The sequence below is a fragment of the Chroicocephalus ridibundus genome, chromosome 3, assembly GCF_963924245.1.
Source record: "Chroicocephalus ridibundus chromosome 3, bChrRid1.1, whole genome shotgun sequence".
In the NCBI taxonomy this organism is placed as follows: domain Eukaryota; kingdom Metazoa; phylum Chordata; class Aves; order Charadriiformes; family Laridae; genus Chroicocephalus; species Chroicocephalus ridibundus.
This window is the reverse complement of record NC_086286.1, coordinates 18,794,339-18,817,467: the sequence shown is the minus strand read 5'-3', so window position 1 is coordinate 18,817,467 and position 23,129 is coordinate 18,794,339. Positions and strand designations below refer to the sequence as shown.

General features: G+C 42.2%; 1 protein-coding gene across 3 annotated transcripts in view; it reads left to right on the top strand.

Moving 5' to 3' along the window:
• MIA3 (MIA SH3 domain ER export factor 3) overlaps nt 1-23,044 on the top strand; it is a 28,817-nt gene extending 5,773 nt beyond the window's left edge. Inside the window, exons 3-29 of one of the 3 annotated variants that reach the window (XM_063328236.1) lie at nt 603-689; nt 1,718-4,661; nt 5,589-5,873; nt 7,976-8,085; nt 9,365-9,496; nt 10,767-10,788; nt 12,840-12,928; nt 13,083-13,160; nt 13,255-13,365; nt 14,210-14,281; nt 14,495-14,599; nt 15,695-15,817; nt 15,928-16,051; nt 16,868-16,923; nt 17,005-17,095; nt 17,229-17,367; nt 19,063-19,164; nt 19,270-19,330; nt 19,455-19,490; nt 19,582-19,649; nt 19,941-20,038; nt 20,155-20,286; nt 20,475-20,543; nt 20,670-20,746; nt 20,890-20,961; nt 21,617-21,773; nt 22,144-23,044. In XM_063328236.1, coding sequence (XP_063184306.1) covers nt 603-689; nt 1,718-4,661; nt 5,589-5,873; nt 7,976-8,085; nt 9,365-9,496; nt 10,767-10,788; nt 12,840-12,928; nt 13,083-13,160; nt 13,255-13,365; nt 14,210-14,281; nt 14,495-14,599; nt 15,695-15,817; nt 15,928-16,051; nt 16,868-16,923; nt 17,005-17,095; nt 17,229-17,367; nt 19,063-19,164; nt 19,270-19,330; nt 19,455-19,490; nt 19,582-19,649; nt 19,941-20,038; nt 20,155-20,286; nt 20,475-20,543; nt 20,670-20,746; nt 20,890-20,961; nt 21,617-21,773; nt 22,144-22,478 — 5,775 coding nt within the window. In that variant the 3' untranslated portion in view covers nt 22,479-23,044. The remainder of the gene's footprint in view (nt 1-602; nt 690-1,717; nt 4,662-5,588; nt 5,874-7,975; nt 8,086-9,364; nt 9,497-10,766; nt 10,789-12,839; nt 12,929-13,082; nt 13,161-13,254; nt 13,366-14,209; nt 14,282-14,494; nt 14,600-15,694; nt 15,818-15,927; nt 16,052-16,867; nt 16,924-17,004; nt 17,096-17,228; nt 17,368-19,062; nt 19,165-19,269; nt 19,331-19,454; nt 19,491-19,581; nt 19,650-19,940; nt 20,039-20,154; nt 20,287-20,474; nt 20,544-20,669; nt 20,747-20,889; nt 20,962-21,616; nt 21,774-22,143) is intronic. The other 2 variants (XM_063328238.1, XM_063328237.1) reach the window with 2 other exon arrangements.
• Nucleotides 23,045-23,129: the final 85 nt, after the last annotated feature.

The window sequence follows — 23,129 nt, the reverse complement described above, 5'->3', positions numbered from 1 at the left end:
ATTAGTCACTGAAGAGCAACAATGCATTTGCAGAGGGGCTGGATTTTCCACACAGGTTTTAAAATAAGATTTTTTACCTCAGGTACAATTTTGCGTTTTCCTAAAATCTGCTCTAAGAATTTTTTTTTTTTCCTTAAGCTACAAAGTGAGCGTATTTCAGGCTGTAATATTGTGTGTGGATGTAAATCTTCTTAGTCAAAGATCCTCTTCTGCTTACTACTTGAGAAAATACTTGAGGCATATGTGGTGCCAGTGAGAGCGCACAACAGCAGTTAAAGCACGTGAGCCAGAATGGTTGGGCTTCACTCCCAACTCTCCTAGTAATTGGTCATAAGTCAGGCTTTAACACATGAACAGTAAAACTGCCCAAGTTCACAAAGATGGTGTGAAATCTAAGTATAATACCTCAACGAAAACTCTTGCATAAACAAGGCGTCGCTACCCTTTTTCCTTTATTCACCGTCTTAAACTTCATTTAGAAATACTTGAGAACGAGTTTGATGTGTTTGTTATTAGTGTCTGTAATTAGCATTGTAACATAGTCACATGATTTCGAAAGCTTTTTTAGTGCTTTTTGTTTGCTTGTGTTTGTTTTCTGGCAGGTTGGAAGCGATTTTGGATATTTTCCAAAGGATTTACTTGAAATAAATCATAATTATTCCAATGAGGAGCTAGAGTTACCAACAGATGTAAGTCGTCTTTGTTATTTTTTTGATTGGGGTGCTTACTGTGTCTTACCTCGCATTCAGTAAAATCCCTGAGGAGTAGAATGGGAATATCAGTGATCCTTAGTTACCTTTTGTTACTAAGCAGCTACACGTGTGCAGAGACGCACACATGTGTCGGGGGGTGGTATGTTTGTGTAGCTATGTATGTGGATGGGTGTGTAAGCGTCAGCCCAAAATGGGCAGCGATCTTTCTTTTCTTGAATATTCTGCTTTTAACAAAATATGTTTGGATTGAGCTCAAGAAATGCTGCTAGCTGGCTCGTGCATAGTCTGTTCGGTATGTATTCAGAATTCTTTCTTTTCACAAACTTTAGAACTTTAGAATTGTAAAGTATTATCAGAAGCAAACAAAACCTGATACACTCTCATAGCCCTTTAATTCTAGAATCGGTTTCAACCCTTACACAGGTAAGTGGCTTTCATGCGCTAATAGCTAGTAACTCCAGGGTTGTGCGAGTAAGGCCTGCTTGTGGTTGCAGCTTCAGACCCGTATGAAATGGTATTCAGTGGCTTACAATGCTGTTTAATTTATTTTTCAGAAATTGCGTGACAGGCAGCTCCAGCTTGGATGACTTGGTCATTTGAGGAAAGACCAGTTGAAAGAGATTGGGACAAACAAGCTTAATGACTTTTTTCTTCTCCTCACTGGCATTCAGCAATAGATTTGTTAATTCAGGATATATGTGATGAGTAAAGTATAATACTATCAACTCTATTGCTGACTTTCAGTTTAGTCCTCACTAGGAGGTCTTTGAAGGAGCTAAGCCGTAAGCTTTTTATGAGTCCTTTAAGAGCCTTTTAATAGTCATTAGGCAAAACTTCCACTGATTTCAAAGAGGCTTTTGGTTAAGGATTCAAGGGGTTAATTCTGCACAATTAATGTAATTTACTTTGCTGCTGCATCTCTCTCTAACCAACCCAATGGATTTTGTCTCATCACTGTAATAAATAAAATAATATTTGTGACTACATATTGTTTTTCATTTCAGGAAACAGACTTTGTTTGCTTTGATGGCGGAAGGGATGATTTTGATAATTATAATGTGGATGAGCTTTTGAAGTCATTACAAGAGACGATAGCAAATGAGGGGGAAACTGAACCTAGTGATCCAGGGACAAAACCAGCTGAAGGAATTGAGAGGGATGTGGAGATTGAAAAGGTCGATACGGTAAAGTCCCTTGATGCTTTGGAGACAGACGGTCTTGCACTAAGCACGGAAGAAGACAAGGAAGCCCTCGCCATGACAGAGGAAGTAGACAGTTCTCTTACAGAAGGAACTGAAAATACTGGGGGAGACTCCAGTGACAATAGTCACGAAGAAAACTCTCAGGGAGATCAAATTGCACATGAGCACTTGAAAGGAATGCTACATGGGAAACTTAAAGGGCTAGAAAGTGAAAATACCAAAAACACTAGTATTCCTCAGGGTGAAGCCAGTCCACTTGACAAAGAGAATGAAGAAGTCAATGCCTATACACTTTTAAACAGAGAGCTTTCTGCAAACTTGAAAACAAAATATGGCTCAACTGCTGATGCTGTTGTATCGGATGATGAAGTGACTCGCCTTGTTACATCGCTGGAAGATGATTTTGATGAAGATTTGAGCATTAATGCTCATGATGCAGAGGAGTCAGACTTTGCAGATCAGTCTGAAGAAATCCCTTTGCTGTCTTTTACAGCAGAGGAAGAAACTACATCCCCAGTGGATTCAGAGGACGATGAAAGCAATGACATTGAGTCACAAAATCATGAACCTGATGAAGATGCGAAGGGTGCTACAGAGCTAAATAACCAAAGAGACAATAAGGAAGAACTCGATTCAGATGCATTAATTCTTAAGGATGCCTTCAGTAAGAGCAAGAAGTCAGGTGATAGTGTAAGTGTGGACAGGTCTGAATCTAAACAAACAAAAGAGAAACAGGATGAGGTGATGCTAATTAGTAAAAGAGAAGCACCAGCATCAACTCAACCTGAGGATCTCTCCAAAGAACTCCTTAGAAAGGAGCCTGTGGGTACAGGTGATCTGGGTTCAAAAGAAAAAACGAACACAACTGAACAGTTTGAAGAGCAGCTCATGGTTGATGGAACTGAGCCACATACTGACAAGCTGAAGAGTATGGCTGTGCCTGATCCTCATGTTTTGCCTAATCTGGGAGATGATCTGGAGTCCAAATCATTTGTTAAAAGCAAGGAAGATGCTTTAAAACCACCTGTTGGTCATACCAACAGAAGTCCAGAAAGAGTGCCACTTGCTCAGATAGAGAAAGATGAGAAAAAGTTTGAGGATGACATCTTGGAAGAGGTCTTGGAAAGTGATTTAAAGCACAAAGAGCTATGGGAGAAAACAAAGGAGAAAGTAAGAGCAGAGAACAAGCCTTCTGTTGATGTTCCAGCCAAACCAGTGGAAGAGGTAAAAAATGCATCTCAAAGTGACTTAGGAGATACTGCCATCTTGAAAGAGAAACTGGAACATGGAATGCCTATTGTGGAGAAAGAACTTCTGAGACATGAAGATTTGAAACAAACAGGGGTCACTGATCGTGAAAATCAAAAAACCACCTCGCTTCCCAAAGAACCTGAAATAAAAAGGAGAAACTTGAAAGAAACCCCTGCAGGGGAGGGAGACCCAAGCCACAGAGGAGCTGTTGAGCAACCTAGGCCATGGGAAAATGAGACTGAGTATTCAGAGGCAGATGTGAAAGAAGAGCTTTCAAGAAATCTTGGCAAGATGACAGTATTTGAAGAAAGCATTGAGAAAAGCTCCCCTGAAGAAAAATCAAAAAGCACTACACAGAATACTAATGGAGAGAATCTTACTCAGCAAGGAACTGCTCGTACTGAGGATACAGATTCAGATGGAAATCTTGGCACAAATTTAGCTAAAGAAAGGACACTAACACCAGAATTGCAATCTGAAGAGCCAGATGATGAAGACAACCCTGACATGAAACAAGTAGAGGAAGAGCTACTGGAAGATGAGAATGCTGCAAGTGCAAAGCTGTTGCAAGCAAGGGCTGCAAATGTACAGGATGATAAACTAGATGTCAAAAGTACAAACCCCGAATTAGAAGTACTAGGCGAAGCTGTTTCAGTAACTGCAAATCCTACTTACAAAACGGGAGAGGAAACAAACCCGTTTTCTAAGGAGGCTAAAAAACCAATCAGCATGCAAGGGGCAAGTGAGGCTGGGAACAAAGAGGCTGATGTACCAGTGAGTGAACATGCTAAATTGGATGAGATGGAACGTGTCATGGAAGATGATGAGGAGTCTTCTGAAGCTGAGGAACCATCAGCTGTGGAAGAACATAATTTCCAATTTCCTGACACGGAAGACAGCAATGACTTTTACCAAAGGAAAGATCATCTCCCGGAGGGCGTTTCACAGAAAGACTCAAAGGAGGTGCAAAATTTAGAGCATACAAGAAACGACCACCAGCAATCTGCACATTTCCCCAGCCCTGCTGACAGCTCAGCAGCCACAAATGACACTGCAACAGGCTTCAGTGAGTCTGTGAAGCGGCTCACGATAATGAGAGATTTTCTTGATGAAAAGCGTGTAATCCGTCTACAAAAGTACCTCGGGCTCCAACACGTGGTTAGGATAGAAGCCATGTTTCACGACATGAAGGTAGAGATGGAGCTTGCTCGGAAGGCAAGCCATAATAATGAAGATATAGAAAAAGCCTTGGACCAGATACTTGAGTTTTCAGAATCAAGCATTATGGATGTTGTGGGAAAAATTCTGGATTCCAGAGTGGCAGAAAATAAAGAGGAGGTGGTGAGAGAGATGGATTTGTATGATGAGGAGAGCGCACTGATGGATGATATTCAAGAATTAATATATTCTTTAAGGAGTAAATATTCATCTGCTAGTGAGAGTGTCCCACTTGCATCTATTCCAGAACAGGAAGATGATCAGCTGCACGTTCAAGGTAGGATGTTAAACTATTTAATAAGTAGATGAAAAGGAAGTAAAACCCTATCTCAGACAACACTATGTAACCTAGAGGAGCTTTAAGAAGAGGGTGAGGGAGCAGAATTGAAAGACACCCTGTGGTGTCTGCTGGGATTTTGCTTATTGTTAATGCATAATTTTGGCATTGTGATGGGTGTTCCAGGGACAAATCCTGAGAGAAAATGTTGAGCTCAGCATGTCTGTTCTTATAGGCCAGGTTCTGTGCAAGAAAGTGGGAGCCGTGCATGGATATGGTTAGAAGGAGCCATTCAGGTCATGTCTATACCTCCCCCTCTCAAGAAACAGGGATTCAGATACACTGATGTGCTGAATTCTCTAGAGGGTTTAGAGCAGTCTCTTTTTCCTGAACTAGCTAGCACCTAAGTATGAGAGATCCAGTGATTTATGCAAAGCTCAGGTACTCAATCCATCCACATAAAATCTCAGGTGTCCCTATCATCTAATTTTTGCCCACATTCATAAAAGAGCGTGTAAGCAGAAATAGTCAACAAACAGCTCCTTTGACGGGGGAAGAACTAGTGGTAGAGTCTGCTGCAAACTTGCTGTTTTTTCCAATTAATGTGCAAGGTGGTAAAACGTGGTCTTAGCAAGGCTACTTTCACAGTAGTGCATGATAAGTATGGATAAAGTCACGAATGCTGAAAATATTTCACCTTGCAATATTTCATTGCAAGGTCAGTGGTTGATACCTTGCATAAATACCATATAAACATTTAATTAGATGTTACTGAAAGTTGATTGAGAATATATTGGAAGCGGTACACAAGCTGAAGTTTTTAAGTGTCAAGAAAGCTTTGTCAAATGCAGTATTTTTCACTGGAGGCAGCCGTAGGTAAGAAATATACATTAGCTCAGTGCTTAATTATCTCCCCCTCTGTCATAGATGGCGCAAAAGAGGCTGAATATGACAGAGTTTCCATCAGAAACCCAAATGCCATTGACGAGAGCAACCAGAAATTTCAGCAGCTTGAAGATGAGAGGCCGGAACAGCCTATTGAGAAGAAGGAGGAGAGGGCTGTTAATATTCCACCTGAGCATGAAGAGGATAACTTGTCGGACAGTAGAGAAGCTGAAGAAGGGTATGATAGTGAAAGAGGATCGGTGCTGGAAGATACTTCCTTTGGGTCAATTGATTCTGGACAGAGTGCCAGGGAAGACGCTGCTGCAGGTAACCTTTTGGAAGTGGGTTATTCTGTTCTTTTGCTCTTTAAGAGGAGCATGGCTGAATGGGTTTTAGGCCAATACCAACGTTTTTGCTAGTATTTTGATTGTATGTTGCTGTAATCCTAGTGGCTTTCACTGATCCCTAAGAGTCCCTCTAGTGGCAGTATTGTTTCGCTACCACTCATCCCGACAGAGAGGTTTTTCTACTACCTTTTTGCACTGTAGAAATAATAATTTTCCTGTAAGTGTCATAGTCAGAGCTCTGTGCTCGGGCTGGTGGACTGTGTCTCAGGATGGTAGTGGATAAAGAGCAGAAATCACTGGAAATGTACCATCAGCCCAGGTTTTCTCCGTCTTGCAGGGGGACTGACAGTCTAACCTAAGGCTATTGAATCATGCGCGCTCTCTTCTTGCTCTTCTTAACCTGTGACTCTGGGCTATATTACTTTCCCGGAAAGATAGAGTGTAGCTTCCCTCAAGCAGTTCAGTAATTTCTGGCTAAGGTGTTTGTTGTCGTAGGAGAAATGTTTGACTCTGTTCCTCTGAGGCCCTTCTCCCTCTGGAGCAAGTGTGCTTACTGGTAGTTATCCCAAGGAGGGATCCCATTACTGTCATCTTCCCCAGCTCTGTGTTGGCATTAAACTACCTTTGACTCCATTCTCGGTGCTAAGCTCAGCTTTGCTGTTCTGCATTCACCTCTGATTACGCTCAATAAAACAGGTTTCACTGAGCGTTTAGACAAAATTCAGGCACGTCTTCCTTCGCTTTTGTATGCTATGGAGGTACTGTACCATCCCCATAACTACACACTTTTGAGCAGCTTCTCAGTTCTGTGGGAAGCTTTAGCTTGAATGCAAAGACACTTAATGAATTTTAAATGGCTGGTGGATTACTTACGTGGTTAAGCCGTCGGATGTTTGGTTGTATTTTAGACCATCTTCCATTCCTTCCTTAATTGTGGTTAAATGCTGTTAGGCAGGCATTCCTATGTGGACTGCTAGAAGTGCTGAGGAAAAATGGCAAACGTTTGTAGAAGTGCTGGTCAAAGAAGCTGTTCCACAATGTAACATCAGGCTGGGCAGGTGGTTATTTAGATCTGCTAACCTGCATTCATGGCAACAGTAGCAGTGAGAGGAGGAGGCAGGATTCAGATCAGGATGAAAGTAAAGGTGGTTGTCATTTATGTGGTGGCATTTATAGGTCAAATATAATTTTTGGACTATTTTTCTTTGCAAGAAAATATGATTATTCCTAATTTTTTTTTAATTAAATAATTACTGGTAAAACACAAATGAATATTTAATGCAGATGAGTTTTTAACGGACATATTATTCCGTTACAGTATGCTCTGCTCTGGTATGGATACAGTCACCTCAGCTCACTTGTGGTGTTCCGGGATCCTTAAAGACAGATCTTTCTCTAGCAATTAAGAGAGCTTATGCCATACTAGCAGTGCTGTAAACTTATGAGAAGATGATGGTTTATTGATTTGAAGAGGAATTGAAGAGTGTGTGCTTTTTTGTTGTTGTTGTTTGACTTGCTGCTGTAGGAGCTGCATGTGCTCTGTCTGAGGCAGGCTTGGAGAAGTGATTTTCTGTCTACCTCTCTGTGCTACCTTTTCTAAAGCGGCCCATGGAGTATCGCTATCCTTTGTAAAGGACTTTTGCCTCTTTTTTTAAATGCTCTGGAGAACTGGTGACTGTAACCTGAAATCTTGCAGTGACAGGACGAGGGGTAATGGTTTTAAACTGGAAGAGGGTAGATTTAGATTAGGTATTAGAGTGATGAGACACTGGCCCAGGTTGCCCAGAGAAGCTGTGGATGCCCCATCCCTGGAGGTGTTCAAGGCCAGGCTGGATGGGGCTTTGAGCAGCCTGGTCTGGTGGGAGGTGTCCCTGCCCAGGGCAGGGGGGTTGGAACTACAGGATCTTTAAGGTCCCTTCCAACCTAAACCATTCTGTGCCGCAGAAACCGCGGGGGTGCCTGGGGGTACGGTGGCAGAAGCGGGTTCCCCACTGCAGCCCTCCCCTGTCAGCAGGCCCCGCTGCGGCGGGCGCGGGCCGCTCGGTCGGGTACCCCCTCTCTCCTCTCCCTCTCTCGCTCCAGGCCCCGAGGAGGAGGCCGGGCGGCCCGTAGGACGCGGGCCGGAGGCAGACGCCGCCTCACGGGGAGTCCTGGGTCAGGCGGCGCCGGCGGCTCGGCAGCTGCTGCGGCAGGTGAGTGGCGGAGATGGCGGCGCCGGCGCATGCGGGTGGCGGCGGCGCGCGGCGATGACGTACGCGCGCGCGAGGCGGCGCGGGGCCGGGGCGGGGGGGGGGGCGGGGGTGTCACTCTGGGCTGACGTGTGCCTGGAAGTTGGCTCGCGCCGCCATGGAGCCCGCGGGCGGCGGTGGCGGCGCGCGCCTGGCGGAGCCCCCGGCGGGGCGGCTGCTGCAGGTGCGCGGGTGGGGTGGCGGGGGGTGGGGTGGGGAAGAGGGAGGGCGGGTCTGTTGGCTGTTTGTAGCCGTTAACGGCCGTTGGCCGTGACAGGTGGCGGAAGGGGCCCCACCGGTCCAAACCGGGAGACGCGGCGCCCCAAGTGACCCAACCTCCGAGGGAGACGGGCCGAGGCGGACGTGGCTCCCTGTCCCTGAGGGGATTCGCCTCCCTGCTGTCGCCAAGGGGCTGTTTTTCCTCGGCCCTCCTCCCCCCCGCCCCGCCCGGCGATGTGGGGCAGCCCTGCGGGAGCGGAGGCGTCTGGCGGCCTCAACGCCTGCAGGGGGTGGCTGCCCGGCCTCTCGCCTTTCCCCGGCACCCCGGCGGAGAGGGTGCCTGCGAAAACACCAGCTCGCCCCGAGGTTGGGCTCTGCGGGGGGGAAGCGTGTGGCCTCAATGTCACGCTTCTGCCAGTTGCAGCCAGGGAGAAGGCAGGGGTTTCTGTGTGTCGCCTACAGTTTATTTTCCCAGTGCCATGTCGGTATCAGCCCTGTAATCTGTACCAGGTATATTCACAGCTTTTTTCAGGCAGTTGGTGCTCTCTGGCTTTCAGAGAGACGTATGACGAGACACATATGACCCTGTGACCAGGGTGACAGCAAGGAAAAGATCTGAGCCATTTTTACTGGATTGTTACCAACATCCAGATGTAAAGCTGGTTTGTGGGGTTTTATCCTATATTTTTCCATCCTTATAGCTTTATTTGGAAACAGATCAAATAATGTAGTCCTGTGTAACGCAGGATGCGTGTATCAGCTTATTTTGGTGTAGCTGCTCTTTGCCAAGAGGTTGTTACTGTCAGGTGTCTTCCAGATACTCAGACTCTTGAGTTGAAATGCAAGGTTCAAGCTGCTTTGTGGTTTTCTTCATTTTCGGTTTTCAGTTTACAGAAAAACTGCAAGAAAGCTCTAGATGCTTCTCTGGTTTTATGAGAGGAGTAAAAGCGTTTGGCAGACTTCTTATTTTGCCTCAGTATTTAATGAAAACATATTCATAGTTGTCAATGTTGTTGGTTTTCAGTTGGTCGCTACTCTGCCTGAGGAAATTCGTCCTGGGCCTGATTTCCATGGACTTCCATGGGAGCCTATTATTATCACTGCCTTAGTGGGAATTGCCACGTTTGCTATAATTTTCTGGAGAACCTGCCTTTCAGTGAGTACACTTTATGGTTGCGAGCCTGCTGATATTTCACTTACTGTGCGGTCTTTTGTATGGTTAAACTGTTTCAGCATTACCTGGGTCAAAAGCAATATGTAGTCTTTCATGGTTTTACTTTTTACTTTTAGAGTGTTAATGTGAACTAAATGCTGGGCTTAATAGCTAAAGTAAGTTGTAATTTTCTTCAAGCTAAGAAGTATTTCCTTTAGGCTATTAATTGAAGACTTTTTAGAAAGGGTCGGTTCTGAAGGCAAAATAAGGGAGTATGATATAAATCAAGAAGGCCAAGGAAAGGGTCAGCATATCTTTGAAATGAGAAGCCTTCCATGTGCTCAAGCCTGTTGCTAACTATCTCCAAAACAAGCAGTTAATCCCCCTGCTCCCGTCATATTGTCCAGTTGCTTCTAGGTGCCTTATTTAGGATCCTAAACACCTGATATTCTCACTGGAGAGCTCCTTCCCCGCTCTGCTCCTCACTCTGTATTTTCCCCGTTTTCTACGTGGATAACTTCCTGTGCAAGAAAAATACCATCACTAGCTCTGAAGTATAGCCATGCATCTCCTTGGGAACTGATAGATGAAAATCAAATGGGGCAGTTTATTTTACAGCTGTCCAATTCAGTGATGATGTGTTCTGGAAGTCTGTAGAATACTTCATTTTTGCTTGAGAAAAATAAATTAATACTAAATATTATCTGTAATAAATACTAAATATAAAAACTGATAGGGTTTTTTTCATTGCTTAGGTTTGAAATTGAATATACTAGGTCAGTTTCAAATGTAAAATAGCGTTTATATAACAGCATAAAAAGAAAGCTTCTGAAATTCTCCTTTAAAGGTGTTACTTTCAAAATGAGCAAGTGTCACGTAAACATACATTGCTTTAAAAGGATCAGAACTGGAATGCAAGTGGGTTTTTTTGTGTTTGCGAGTTCATCGCTGTTGTTTGATGCAAAATGGTTTCATTTGCTTTGTTGCAAATTGGATGTGGGCAGTTACTGCTATCCTTTTAGTGACTGGGTAAACAGACGTTTACTAAGGCTCTAGGACAGGGAATTAACCTAGAAGCTTTTATTAGAAAACAGCTTAAGCTTGTTTGTAGTGTTATTCAACACTCTTGTTGGCAATGTTAGATGTGTTTTCCATATGGTTCTTTAGTCCGCGTATAAGTGGTGACTTTTTTCTATGGGGAAAACTAATAGCATTTTTCACTTAGCAGTTTATATGGCTAATTATATTTTTTTATTATTTATTTCTTCTGTAGGTAAAGAGTAGAATATATCAAGGTAAGTTTCTCTATGCTTTTCAGTGTACTTGATGCTTAGGCATGTAAAAGTTTTGAAGATGGTTTCAGAGGAACAAGTATTCATCTTCATTCCCTTTGAAAGAGAATGCTAATTCTGGGGTTATGGTGTAAACTAGGCTGGTAGATGATATTTCAGTCTGAGGATTTCAGTTTTGCTTTTGATAATGCTTTGACTGGGAGAAACAATGCAACTCGTACCTGCAAATTAAAGGTCCAGGAAAAGCCCCACCTTGTTCAACATAAATGTGATCCATTGGTTTACTGGTATGATGGCAGTGGGACAGAGTTTGTTTTGGTTTTCTGAATACCAGTGGATCTGCTTTTGCTTGTTGCTTCTCACAGAAAGCGGTAGCTAGTTCCTCTTGTCTTTTTGGATTGAGGGGAGCCTGAAACTGACTGCGGTGCAGTTGCAAAGAGACTTTCTAAATGTAGGCCTAAACATGCAGATATTCCTGTGGCTAGCACGTTGCTTTTTACAAGAGTATTTCTCCAGCTTCAAGTATATAAAATTGAAGTTTTACTGAATTGAAAAGAAATAGAATTCAAAGTGGGTGATTGCTGAAATTCATAATTGAATACAAAAGAAAAATATGAAAAATTGTCTTCATGTGAATCTCTGCCTCTTTCTTTTACACAGACCATGCTCCTCAGTCATTCCTCTCTAGTTTCATTGTAGTTATACTGCTCTTTCCTCCTATACAATTAATGCAGAATTGATGAGCTAAAAAAAAGCCCTTAGATCAGTAAAGTGATTTCTATACTGCAAAACAATTGTTGTTGGAGGGGGAAAAACATTGATATTGGTGGTGTAGAAATTACTCAGCAGCCCACCCCAAAAAAATGAGGAACATGGGTCTAATACTCTCTTTTTTCCCCAAAAATACTCTTCTATATGATACAGAATAAAAGTACTAAAGCTAAGAACAAATAGATATACTTAAAATCTTTATGCAAAATAGAGGAATATTAACAGTGGAGTCACAGAGATAAAATCTATTATCCGCTCTTCATGATGGTAGTAAAATTGGGAGACCAAGCTAATACAGGGGGGTTCTTGCACCCCTTAAACTGCTGAGAACTGTCTTGTACCTCAGCAGTTGCTTGTTGGCCCTCCCCTCCCCAGAGCAGGAAGGGCTCTCTGGCCCAGAAGCCCTCATGTGGGAGGGGAGGGAGGAGTAGCAGTTGCAATTTGGCCCTGTGGGATGCAGTTGGAACAACCAGTGCTTCCTGTTTGTGCTGCAGGATTTGCTGTGAGGCAAATGGGGCTTGGGGTGTTCAAATACAGGGGTGGTTTACGACTTGAAAAATATTGACAATTGGATGGTCTTTAAATTAATTTGCAATAATAATTTAAGTATGTTAATGATTTTTGTTGAATCCTAAGGGTTGGTTGGCAACTCGTTTAGGTTGAGAAACAAATGCATGCCTGAAGAACTATTGCAGGGTCACAGCCCTTTCGAGGTCTGTTGGAAAGCAGTGCAGTTCCTTGAGGCTTACTGATGCTGACTCCTAGCTGACAGTCTCTTTTCTGTTTCCAGTAGGTCTTTCAGAGCTTTCATCCTATTATCTGTGCTGACCAAACATTCAGTTTCAATTCAGTAGGAAGAAGTGGTTGTTAGGGAAGGTGTTGCATCTCCCTGAGGGTCACAGCAGCAGTCTGAGACTGCCGATGTTCTCGCTGCCAGTTCTTCCCTTGAACATACCTCATCTGTGTGTAGTGAGCTTTTTACTCTGCTCTACTATGTGTTCTCTGACCAGCTTCTGTGAAGTTGGTGCAAGAGCTATATGCTTTGTGTCAGTGCTCAATGCTTTACTGTCTTGTTTTCAATCCTAACTTTAAATGAAAGCTGGAGATGCTTAGAATCCTGCAGAAAGGGCTGACTGCTAGGGAATTAACGCGATCCTGATTTATGCTTTAGGCCTTGCTTGAAAATGTGCCCTAATGTGATAGTAATGATAGCTCTGATTTATTTTTTTTTTCCACCCCTGGATATGAAGTACAGTTACTGTAAACTTTCTTTTTCTTCCTAGTGACTGAAAAGCAGCTTGCTGAAAAGATTAAAAACCTTCTGCAAGAAAAAACAGAAATCTTAGAAAAGATTTCAGAATATGATCAAAAGGTAGTGTACTAGGTTCTTGTCCTTTGCTTCCTAATTTTCTGTTACTGGTTTAATTACACAGTCAGTGCAACAGCTAATATATACTTATTTTCTGTTCTTACCGAGTATTATGTCGACAGTTCCCTCAGTTCTGTTTGGTTGTTTCTGTGCTTAGATAAAAGAAGCGAAGGAATCTGTGAAAGTGGCCCGAGAACAAAAAGACATTCTCTCTGATGAAACTGCAGAGCTTAAGGTAAGAAACAGTTAACTGTCTTTGTACTGAAAGCAAAAACATCAGTAAAATAGCTTGCTTTAGGTGGTCATCTACTTTTTTTTTTTTTTTTAAGGACACTGTCAAGGGACTGGAAGAAGAAAATCGTCAGCTAGATGACAAAGTAAAAAATCTGCGCACAATGCTTGAAACAGAGAGAAAAAAGAATGAGAAGAAACAGAACAAAGTAAGAGCAATCAGGCCTATGTCTTATGTTGTCCTCAACTTAATGTGCCCTAAAAGCTGGTTGCAACCTAATGGGTGAACAGAGGGAGACAGGTGGAGCAAACAAGATGAACCATCTCAAGTAAAGAGAACTGAAACGAAATTTCAGGTTCCTCCCAAGCTCAAGAGGCAGAATCTATTGATTATATTTTATTTTTTTTCATAAGGTCTTCATGAACTTGTGTGGTTATGTGTTTTCACACATAAATGGATATACTCAAGTCATGGGCTAGTCTAACACTTCCTAGCCAGAGCCAGGAAGTTCTTAACACTGAGGACTGAAGGTTTGAGGTTGATAAGAGCCGTTTTCTTGTACTTAGAGGAAGCATCTAGTTCTACAGTAAGTGTGAAGGTCTCTAAGCTGCCCCTCATTCTATTTGTGCAGAGGTTTTTTGGTTGGGTTTTTTTTTTCAGTTTATTCCCCCTCCCCCCCTTTTTTTTTTTTCCCCTTAAGCCTGATTTTCTGTAATAATGGTAAGCTCCAACAAGTTCATTGGTGTTGTTTTGATCAAAGGTTGTTGCTAATGACAGCAGCATGTGGTACTTTCACTCTAGACTGTGCAGGTGTACAGGGAACTTTTCCAATCACGGACAGGCAGAGTTCATGTTGTGTGTTTCTAGTCCTTGCCTTGCTGATAAGGCAGTGCTGTGTTGCTGCTAATCTAATGGCTGCTCTAAATGGAAATTTGTTGGTGTTTTGACTTTTGTTTTATGCTTCCAAAATATATAGGTAACGTAATTACACACTTGGGCTAAGGCATGTACCAGGCTAATACAAAGTCACCACTTAAGTTTTTCTTACATAGATCTCTGAAACGCAGAAGTCCTTGGAGAAACTTCAAGAGGCTATCAGTGTGCATTCTGTAGAGCTTTCGGAGGTAAAGCATTATCTACACCCTCTTTAACAGTCACAGGTACAGGTTCATGTACCAGGAAAATTTGTATCTAGGATGTAATCGAAAATGCTAGCTGGAAGACTGCAAGTTGTTTGTGCATATATACCTTTTTCTTTTCGGTTACCATGTACTATGTAGCTCTTGCTCCATTACATTTGACTTTGTCTTTTTTGTTCCTTTTTGTTTCATATGTAGGTGCAGATAGCCCTTAATGAAGCTAAACTAAGCGAAGAAAAAGTGAAGTCTGAGCTTCATCATGTGCAGGAAGAGAATGCTAGGCTAAAAAAGAGCAAGGAGCAAGTAAGTTATGCTCAGGCCAGGCAACTTTATTTCTCTTTTGAATTAAATATTGAGGCTTTACTCCTAGTTTTCTTGAGTATAACTTCAGCATGTCTCTGTTTTCTTAATGCGTCAGAATTCTTATTTCAAATTATCAAGACAAAATTTAAACCACTGTGCCTGCCTGCACAGCCTTTTTGTGCAGGTGAGCCACATGTCTTCAGTATGAAAGCTTTGCCAGTTCCAGTGATTCAGTTTTTGGCAGCAGCTTCACAGAAAGCCTGTGCTGATGTGGTGGTCACTTCGTGATCAGGAGATTGGACTCAGGACTGAAAGGAGGTTGTAGCGAGGTGGGGGTCGGTCTCTTCTCACAAGTAACAAGCGATAGGACAAGATGAAATGGCCTCAAGTTGTGCCAGGGGAGGTTTAGGATGAACATTAGGAAAAATGTCTTCACCGAAAGGGTTATCAAACATTGGAACAGGCTGCCCAGGGAAGTGGTGGTATCACTTTCCCTGGAGGCATTTTAGAGATGAGCAGACGTGGTGCTGAGGGATGTGGTTTAGTGGTGGTTTTGGCAGTGTTAGGTTAATGGTTGGACTCGATGATCTTAAAGATCCCTTCCAACCTAGATGATTCTGTGATTCTAAGTAATGGTAAAAAATTGCCAAAAAGCTAAACTAAGTGGGGAGGACCTTTAGCCCTGAAATGCCATGGCAGTTCTTTTACAGATAACTGTAAATATATGGAGAAAGAAGACAGATATGCAGTAGATGCCCTTTTAAGGAATGCAGTTTGATTACCTCTGGACTGCAACTAATTCCTCATTCTGAAGAGTTTGAGGAGTTTGGTTCTGATGTTGGGATATTAGCTGGAAAAACGTCAAATTTATAAAAACGCCAAATAATATAAATTGCAGAAAGATTCCCAGCATCTGGTTCTACCACTGATGAGTTCTACTCTAGTGATGAGTGTGATAACTGTGCAGTCTATCCTTTATCTGTGATCTGTGGTGATCAGTTATCACTAGAGCTGGCAGTAAAATAGACTTTAATTACATATGCTCTGATACTAAAAATAAAACAAGTAATCATCTTGCCTTGGTGCTTCATACAGCTGCTAAAAGAAGCTGAAGGTTGGAGTGAGAGACATAGTGAGCTCAGTGAGCAGATCAAACTGTATCAGAAATCTCAGAAGGACATAGAAGAAGCGCTTGCCTACAAGGAAAATGAAATTGAAGTAGGTTCTTTATAACAAGCTTGCTTTAAATATTACGCATTGTAAAATACTTTGAAATACTTGACAAAATGCAGAACTATTCTTCAATGAACCTTTGATTTCATTACTAGGTTTTAACTAACTGCATTATGCAGCTGAAGCAGCTCGACATGGATTCGGCACCTGAGGCCAAAAAGGATGGTGAAGGGCCTGAATGGAGCACAGGGGAGGATCTGGCCAATGGAGAGTTGCCAGGTACAGTAATCCTACCTGCTGGCTGGTATGCCCAGTGGCTAAAGCTTGTGTGATGGTGTGGTCATGTCATGTTGTATGGGGAACAACAATCTATGCATGTAGCTGCCCGTGGGTTAAGAGACTTGCCAGCTTTAATCCTCACACAAAATATCTCCAAACTAACTGAAGTGAGAAACGGTTAAAAAGGCCAATAATTGCTTTTGGATTACATTTTAGGTATATTGTAAGTGTAATGACATAGTTTTAAAGATTACGTATAAAGGTTAGTAATTAAGAGCCTTCCAAAAGCTGAGAATCTTAGCTTTGTTGTTTTGCGGCATTTATTTTTAATATGAATTTTTAATGAGTATTGTGCTCACTTCCAGATAGATAACTAATTTAGGTAGATGTTTTCAGAACTACTCAAGAGGCTTGTCATTCCTGATGTTGTATTTGCTACATCTCTGGTTTTGTGGTTTTGAAGACTTTTTTTTTTTTTTTTTTTTTTTTTTGTCTTTTTTGTCTAACCATACTGTGTATGTGGGCTGGAAATTCCCACATTATGGGCTAGAAGAAGTGACAAGAAGGAATCTTCTGAGTGCTTTTTGGAATAAATTAATAGTTTTGTTGTGCTGGTTATGGAATTGCTATTGTGCTTTGTTCCCCATATCCCACTCTTTCCTCTTTTTAAAAATTTTTTCTTTATTTTTTTTTTTTCCAACCACATAAGCAGACCTATTCTAGATTAAAGTGTAGGGAGTATTATTTTTAACGGCTGTAGGGTCCAGGAAATTGGGGTTAAGAAACAGGGAAAACCATTGTATTTTTCTCTTCTAGATAATGAGAATGAGAAGATGAAGACTCAAATTAAGCAGATGATGGATGTCTCCAGGGTATGCTGCACAAAATATCTAATAAATGCAGACACATTACTGCTATGCCGAAGATCGTAAACTCTCTGCTCCTCTTTTCAGGTAAAAACTATGTTATCCATAGTTGAAGAAGACAGAAATCTTCTGCAGTCCAAACTGAGCGATGAAGTAACAGCAAGACATGAGCTGGAAGGTAGGTTTAGCAAAAGAATTGCTTAAGATGAAATGCTGTTTGTGGCTTAAAAAGAAACAGAGAGTTTAAGTAGCATAATGATTCTCAATGCAAGTTCCTTCAGCTTCCTCACCTACCTTTGCTTCTCCAACAGAGCAAATAAAAAAATTAGAACATGACTCCTGTTCGCTCCAGTCAGCCAAAACTCGACTGGAAAATGAATGCAAAACGCTACAGCAGAAAGTGGAGATTCTTGGTGAACTTTACCAGCAGAAGGAGATGGCACTCCAGAAGTAAGCCTCCATTACTCTTCCACAACATAGTGTATTGTATCACAGGCACTATCCAAACGCTGTTTGCTCAGAAGGATCAAATAATTTTAAGTTGTCTTTGGAATGAAAGGTGATGATTACTTTTTCAGTATGGTTGAAGCTAGTACCCCCTTTTTTGACTTTTTCCACCATTCCAGAGATTCTAAAAAGACTGTCACTTTGCATACACGATATTGCCCTCTACTACTGAAAAAAACAAACCAACAAACAACAAAACACTTTTGGGAGAGGAGTGATGCGTGGCTTGGTCTGCAAATTCTGTAGGTGCCCTGTCACATCGTCCAGAAATGTCAGGGAGAATATAGCAGGCATTAAGATTTGTTTCAGTTATTCTGATCTCAGTTCATTGAGTCTAATTTTCATAATATAGAAACTTAGCATTTTAGCCTTGTGAGCTTTTTGCATTCTCAAAGGGCTAATTTAAGGCTGAGTTCATGGCAGCAGCTGAGATGAATGAATCGCTGGCAGTGAAGAACTAGTTCTGTATCTGTGTTCATTCCTCATTTATTTATTCATTTATTTACTTACTGAAACGTCTGTAATACCATCTCAATTTTGTAGGGAAAATTTGAGATAGATTCAGGAACGTTTTTTGCTAAATTCCTGTGGAAAAGCTGAAATTGTGGTGGAGAAGGAATTGAAAGTTCTACAGTTCAAGTGTGTCGGTTGGGGGAAGCACAGGGCTGGAACAAGCAAAGGGATTGAGGCTACACAGCACCTTGGTAGTGAAACTGTCTGACCTCATAACTTCAGGATCCAGGTGTAGGAAACACATAATGGAGAGGTGAAGGATAGCCCCCACCTTTCAAGAAAACTTCCTCTTGACCTCTCTGAAAGATTTCTGTTCCTTCCAAAAGTGTTAGGAAGTTACACTGCCTGTTACTACTACTTGATTAGAATTAAGGACTTCCTGCAATTTTTTTTCTGGAAAACCATTTCTACATGTAGCCAAGGAAATAGATTATGTTGAACTGACTACTAGTTTAATAGTTCCAGTTTTGTGGGATTGCTCTTATAAGTTAGGAACACATTATGGGCATATTAGATACCTCCAAAAAAATGTCAAAAATTAAAAAAATTAGTGAACCATGAGGTTATAAAAAGACTGTAGAAATTGGTCATGTAATAAATTGGTATGGAGAATACTTAGAAAAAAGCTTCTTTCCACACAGTTGATGACTATTAAATGTGTTTATCATCTGAGCCCTAAATTCCCCCTTTTTCACTACGCGATCATTTCTCTTGTTGCCCTTGGTTAGATGTCAGTTCTTCATATTTCCTTGTTTGTACCATTGTAAATCGGGATTAGCATCTGTAGAATTAGTAAGTAAATTACAGGATGCGAAGAGGTGAACTGTCTGCAGTTGTTAGATTCTGATAAATCTTCATCTGTCAGATGCTGACAGAACTTTCCAGTCAACTCTATGTCCTTAATTTTCAGGTTTTATACACAAAGGCTTTGTCTGTTGCTTTCAAAGGACAGTATTTCTGTCTCTTAAATATAAAAATCTCTTTATATCCTCTTTCTGTATTCTCACACATTATTATAGATTCTGGTATCACTATTCTTAGCAGGGCAGTACCTTCATTTTGAGTTGTAGTAGATGTAGGATGGCAGAATATATGGTGGTGTGATTTTTTTTTCCCCCTATACAGAAAACTAACCCAGGAAGAGTACGAACGTCAGGAGAAGGAGCAGAAATTGTCTGCTGCAGATGAAAAAGCCGTGCTGGCCATTGAGGAAGTGAAAGTTTACAAGTAACTTCATTTTCTGAAGACTGTTTTTTTTTTTTCCTTTATTTTCAGCTATTGAAGAAAATTCATTTAAACCTCTCTCCTTCCCCTCTTTTTCCTTTTGTACAGGCAAAGGATACAAGATATGGAAGAAGAATTGCAAAAAACAGAGAGATCTTACAAAAACCAGGTAAACTTCTTGCTGGCTGGTTATTGTGTCACCTTTTACTGCAGCATTCCAATGCTCTGTAGTGAGTTATTGGAAATACTACTAGTTGGACAAAATAAACTAAAACCACTTTTTTGCTTCTCAGATTGCTGCTCATGAGAAAAAGGCACATGACAATTGGGTAAGAACATTCTTCTTTTGCAGATTCAAACAGTTTGTATTTGACTTCAGCTTGGTGCCATTAATGCAGTTGGCAAAATTTTCCCTAATAGCTTATTGCCCGCTCTGCTGAGAGAGCTCTGGCTGAAGAAAAAAGAGAAGCAGCCAACCTGCGACAAAAGTAAGTACGGTACAGACCATTTTTATTGCTCTTTGAACATGCTGCCCGTTGCTGGGGAAAGAAGGAACTCAAACAGTGCAAGGTGCTGAGTTAGGCCACTTGCTCAGAATGTGCAGTGCATATTTGAGTTACTAATTTTAAACTACTATTAAACTGTTTGATGGTAAAAATAAGATTTCTTGGTGAAAGCTGTAACATTTTACAATGCAGTTTGCCTTGTTACATTATAACAAATGTAACTCACATGTATTGTTTGACTAATAAAATAATCTTTATTTTTTTAAAAATTAGATTAATAGAAGTAAACCAAAAAATTGTCATGCTTCAAAGACCGTTAATTGTAAAGCCAACTCCAGGCAGACCCGATCGCCAGGTCCCACCGCGACGAGGTAAACGCTGCTATTTCTCCCAAATTTTGTGTCTTTGAGTCAGTATATCCTAAAAAAATAAGGCTATGATAAATTGTAGAAAAGTAAATGAAGTGGGATTTCCTTCTTTGGCTTAGGGCCTTTAAGCAGAGATGGCTCTTTTGGCCCGTCACCTGTGAGTGGAGGAAATCCGTCACCGACACAGATGATAGAAGTTCCTGCTCGGCCCCTTTCTGCTCCTCGAAGGGAAGGCTCAAGAGGTGAATTTGGTAAGCAGTGAAGCTTCCCTTCTGTGATAACTCTCTTATGCTACAAACCCAAGAATGCTAAGGTCTGACCTTGGTTCTCGGGATAGTGTTAGGTATTGATAGAGATGAGTGGTTGGTTTTTAAAGAAAAAATAGAAATAGCTGAGGCACGTGTTGATTTGGATCTCTGCGGTTCTTGTTTCCCTGAAGGTACGGTGGTAGATGGGCCCCCTGCTCCACGAAGGCCACCAGAGTTACCTGGAAGGATGTCTGTTCCTGGTGAGTTATGTGGCCTGCAACCAACTGCAACTTATTCAGCTATTTTTTCACTTCAGAAATGTAATTTAAAAACCACATTCCTTACTCCAAGCACAGTAAGACGTGCACTTGTGGCTCTCTTTATAGATCTCGGGCCTGCTGTAGCTTCCCTGATCAGCGGTGGGCCAAGAACCTCCTCCCCTTCCACAGCAATGGATGGAGTGGTAAGCAGAAAAACCCCCAGCCTTCAGGAAGCGTTTCTAATACGTGATTCACTGTACTTCCTGCTGCTTCTTTAACTGTATCATGTTCTGTCTTGTCTATATCCTGTCACTATCCTTATTTGCTGTCCAAAAAAAAAAAAAAGCAACCCTCTCCCAAAGAGTCTGAAGCCCCCTGTGTAACTACTGATTCACCTTCATCTATTGAACCAGCTACAGTGAGTATTCAGAGGCTGAATATGGTGTTACTCTGCTTTGATGGAGAGGAATAACAGGCTTGGTGTTCTGAACTGCTAAATAACAAAATGCTCTGCAAAACTAACCAAGGGCTTGTACCTCTGTCTCAAAAGGTTTCTCTAATGATGAACAGTTGCGGTCTGGTTTTTATGGAATTGAGGAAATGAGATCTTTCTTGTTAAGGATTGCAGGCAAACACTTTGGAGTGACTACCACAGTAATCCTAAGAAGCTGGCTTACCTGTGGTATTTAAGGACAATTCCATATGTAATTCAAGGTGCCAGGCCCTTTACTAAAGGGGTGTTCACTGAGGACATTTCAAAAGGGATTGAACTTTTCTCTAGTACAGCTTTAGCTAAGGAAAGCTTGTCATCTCAGAAAGTACACTAAGCACTCACTCCTTGGTAGTGCAAGCAGTGTTCTGGGTGAAGGGACAATGATGGTGCAGGAACTTTCCCTACTTACTACTCAGTTAATGTGTTTTGGGCTGTGGTTTTTCTCTGCCCCTCCTCCCCCCCGCCCCCCCAGCTTCTCCCACCTCTTGGCCTTTGGGCGAGCGGTTGTGGTGTTCAGCAGTGTCAGTACTTCTCTGATGCAGTGAGTACCATGCTGAAGTATTAACCTAATCCTGCACAGGCTAATCCTAGTCCCAAAGGCCCACCGTCTTTCCCTGGGACACCTATGATGACCTCCCCAGTGATGGGACCTCCGCCTCCACCACCTGTTCGCTATGGACCACCACCAGCTCCTCTCCGTGGGCACTTTGGGCCTCGACCTCTTCCTGTGCCCCTAGGTAAAAGTAGCATTGCTGCATGCTTAAGCTTTTCCCACCGTGCTTCGTGGAAGCCTGCTGCAGAATGGAGATCTGCCAGCCGTTAGCACTCACCTTCCCCACCCTTCATGGAGTCGAGCTGTCTTGCTTAGTAAACTGGGACAAGTGGGTTGTTTCAAGCCTCCTTAGTGCCAAGGTGATTTTTCCTTGTTTAGTCTCAAATGGAAACCGGCAGCTAAAAGTCACTAGAATGTAATTCATGGCCTGTGAAGTCTGCATGTGACAGTGACCCACCTCAGAGCTGCTCCAAAATATAAGGAACAAGTCAGGAGCTTCACCATTTAGGTTAAAGCAAGGTGTCATTTGACTCTGTGTTTTCCTTTCCTTCTAGTTCGCGGTGCTCCCTTGCCACCTCCAGCTGCAAGAGACTTCCTACCTGGCCCGCCCTTAGGAATGAGAGATCTGCCTCCTGGCCCGCTACCACCTCCTCCAGATCCAAGAGGCTATGGACGTGGGCACCCTCCTTTTCGACCTCTAGGTCCTCCTGGCCCAAGAGATTATCCTCCAGGCCCACGGCTACCCCCACCTGGTTCAAGAGACTATACGCCTTCTCCCAACAGAGACTTGCCTCCGTCGGGACCTAGAGACTACCCGGCAGGCCCTCCGCCACCACCACCCCCGGCAGGCTCAAAGGACTACACACAGCCTCCAGCGCAGAAACCCTAACTGCAGCCTCCGGTCAGCAGCTCAACGGAATGGACTCTAGCGCACTTCCTGCAGTCAGGATTTTAGGAAATGGTTCTCTGTTGGAAGCCATTTGTCTCATTTCAGTATATTTCAGCTTTTGCGGGATTAATTTTTATCCAATTGCTACAGACATCTTATGTGCATTTATGATCACCTTAAACTCATCCATCCCCTTGGGCTGCAAGAACCTTTTTGTGATGGACTTGAACCTACTCTAAACGTGCAATAGAAAGGAAGTACCTGTGTGGCTAGTTTTAATTAAATGTAGCCTCTGTAACCAGTTGGTGAATGAACTAATTTCGTGAAAAATGTAAATCAAATCATTTCCTGTGGAAATAATTTTTAAGTAAAATGCTATCCTACCTGCCTTCTCCATCACATCATTAAGCTGCAGTTATTGTAGGCCAGGGGTTTACACGAGGACTGTGAGGTGGTTCTTTTTTTATTTTAAGAAAGATGTCTGGTCAGAGATCAGAAGCACAAATGACACTGTATTCAAAGGAAAGTTATAATAAAAAGCAAAATTCCTTTTGCTAAACCCTGAAGGCTTTGTTTCAGTGCCATTTTTTGTTCAGAAAGGACATTGGTTCAGTAATCTAACCAGAGGGTGCTACAGCTGTGACCAAGTTC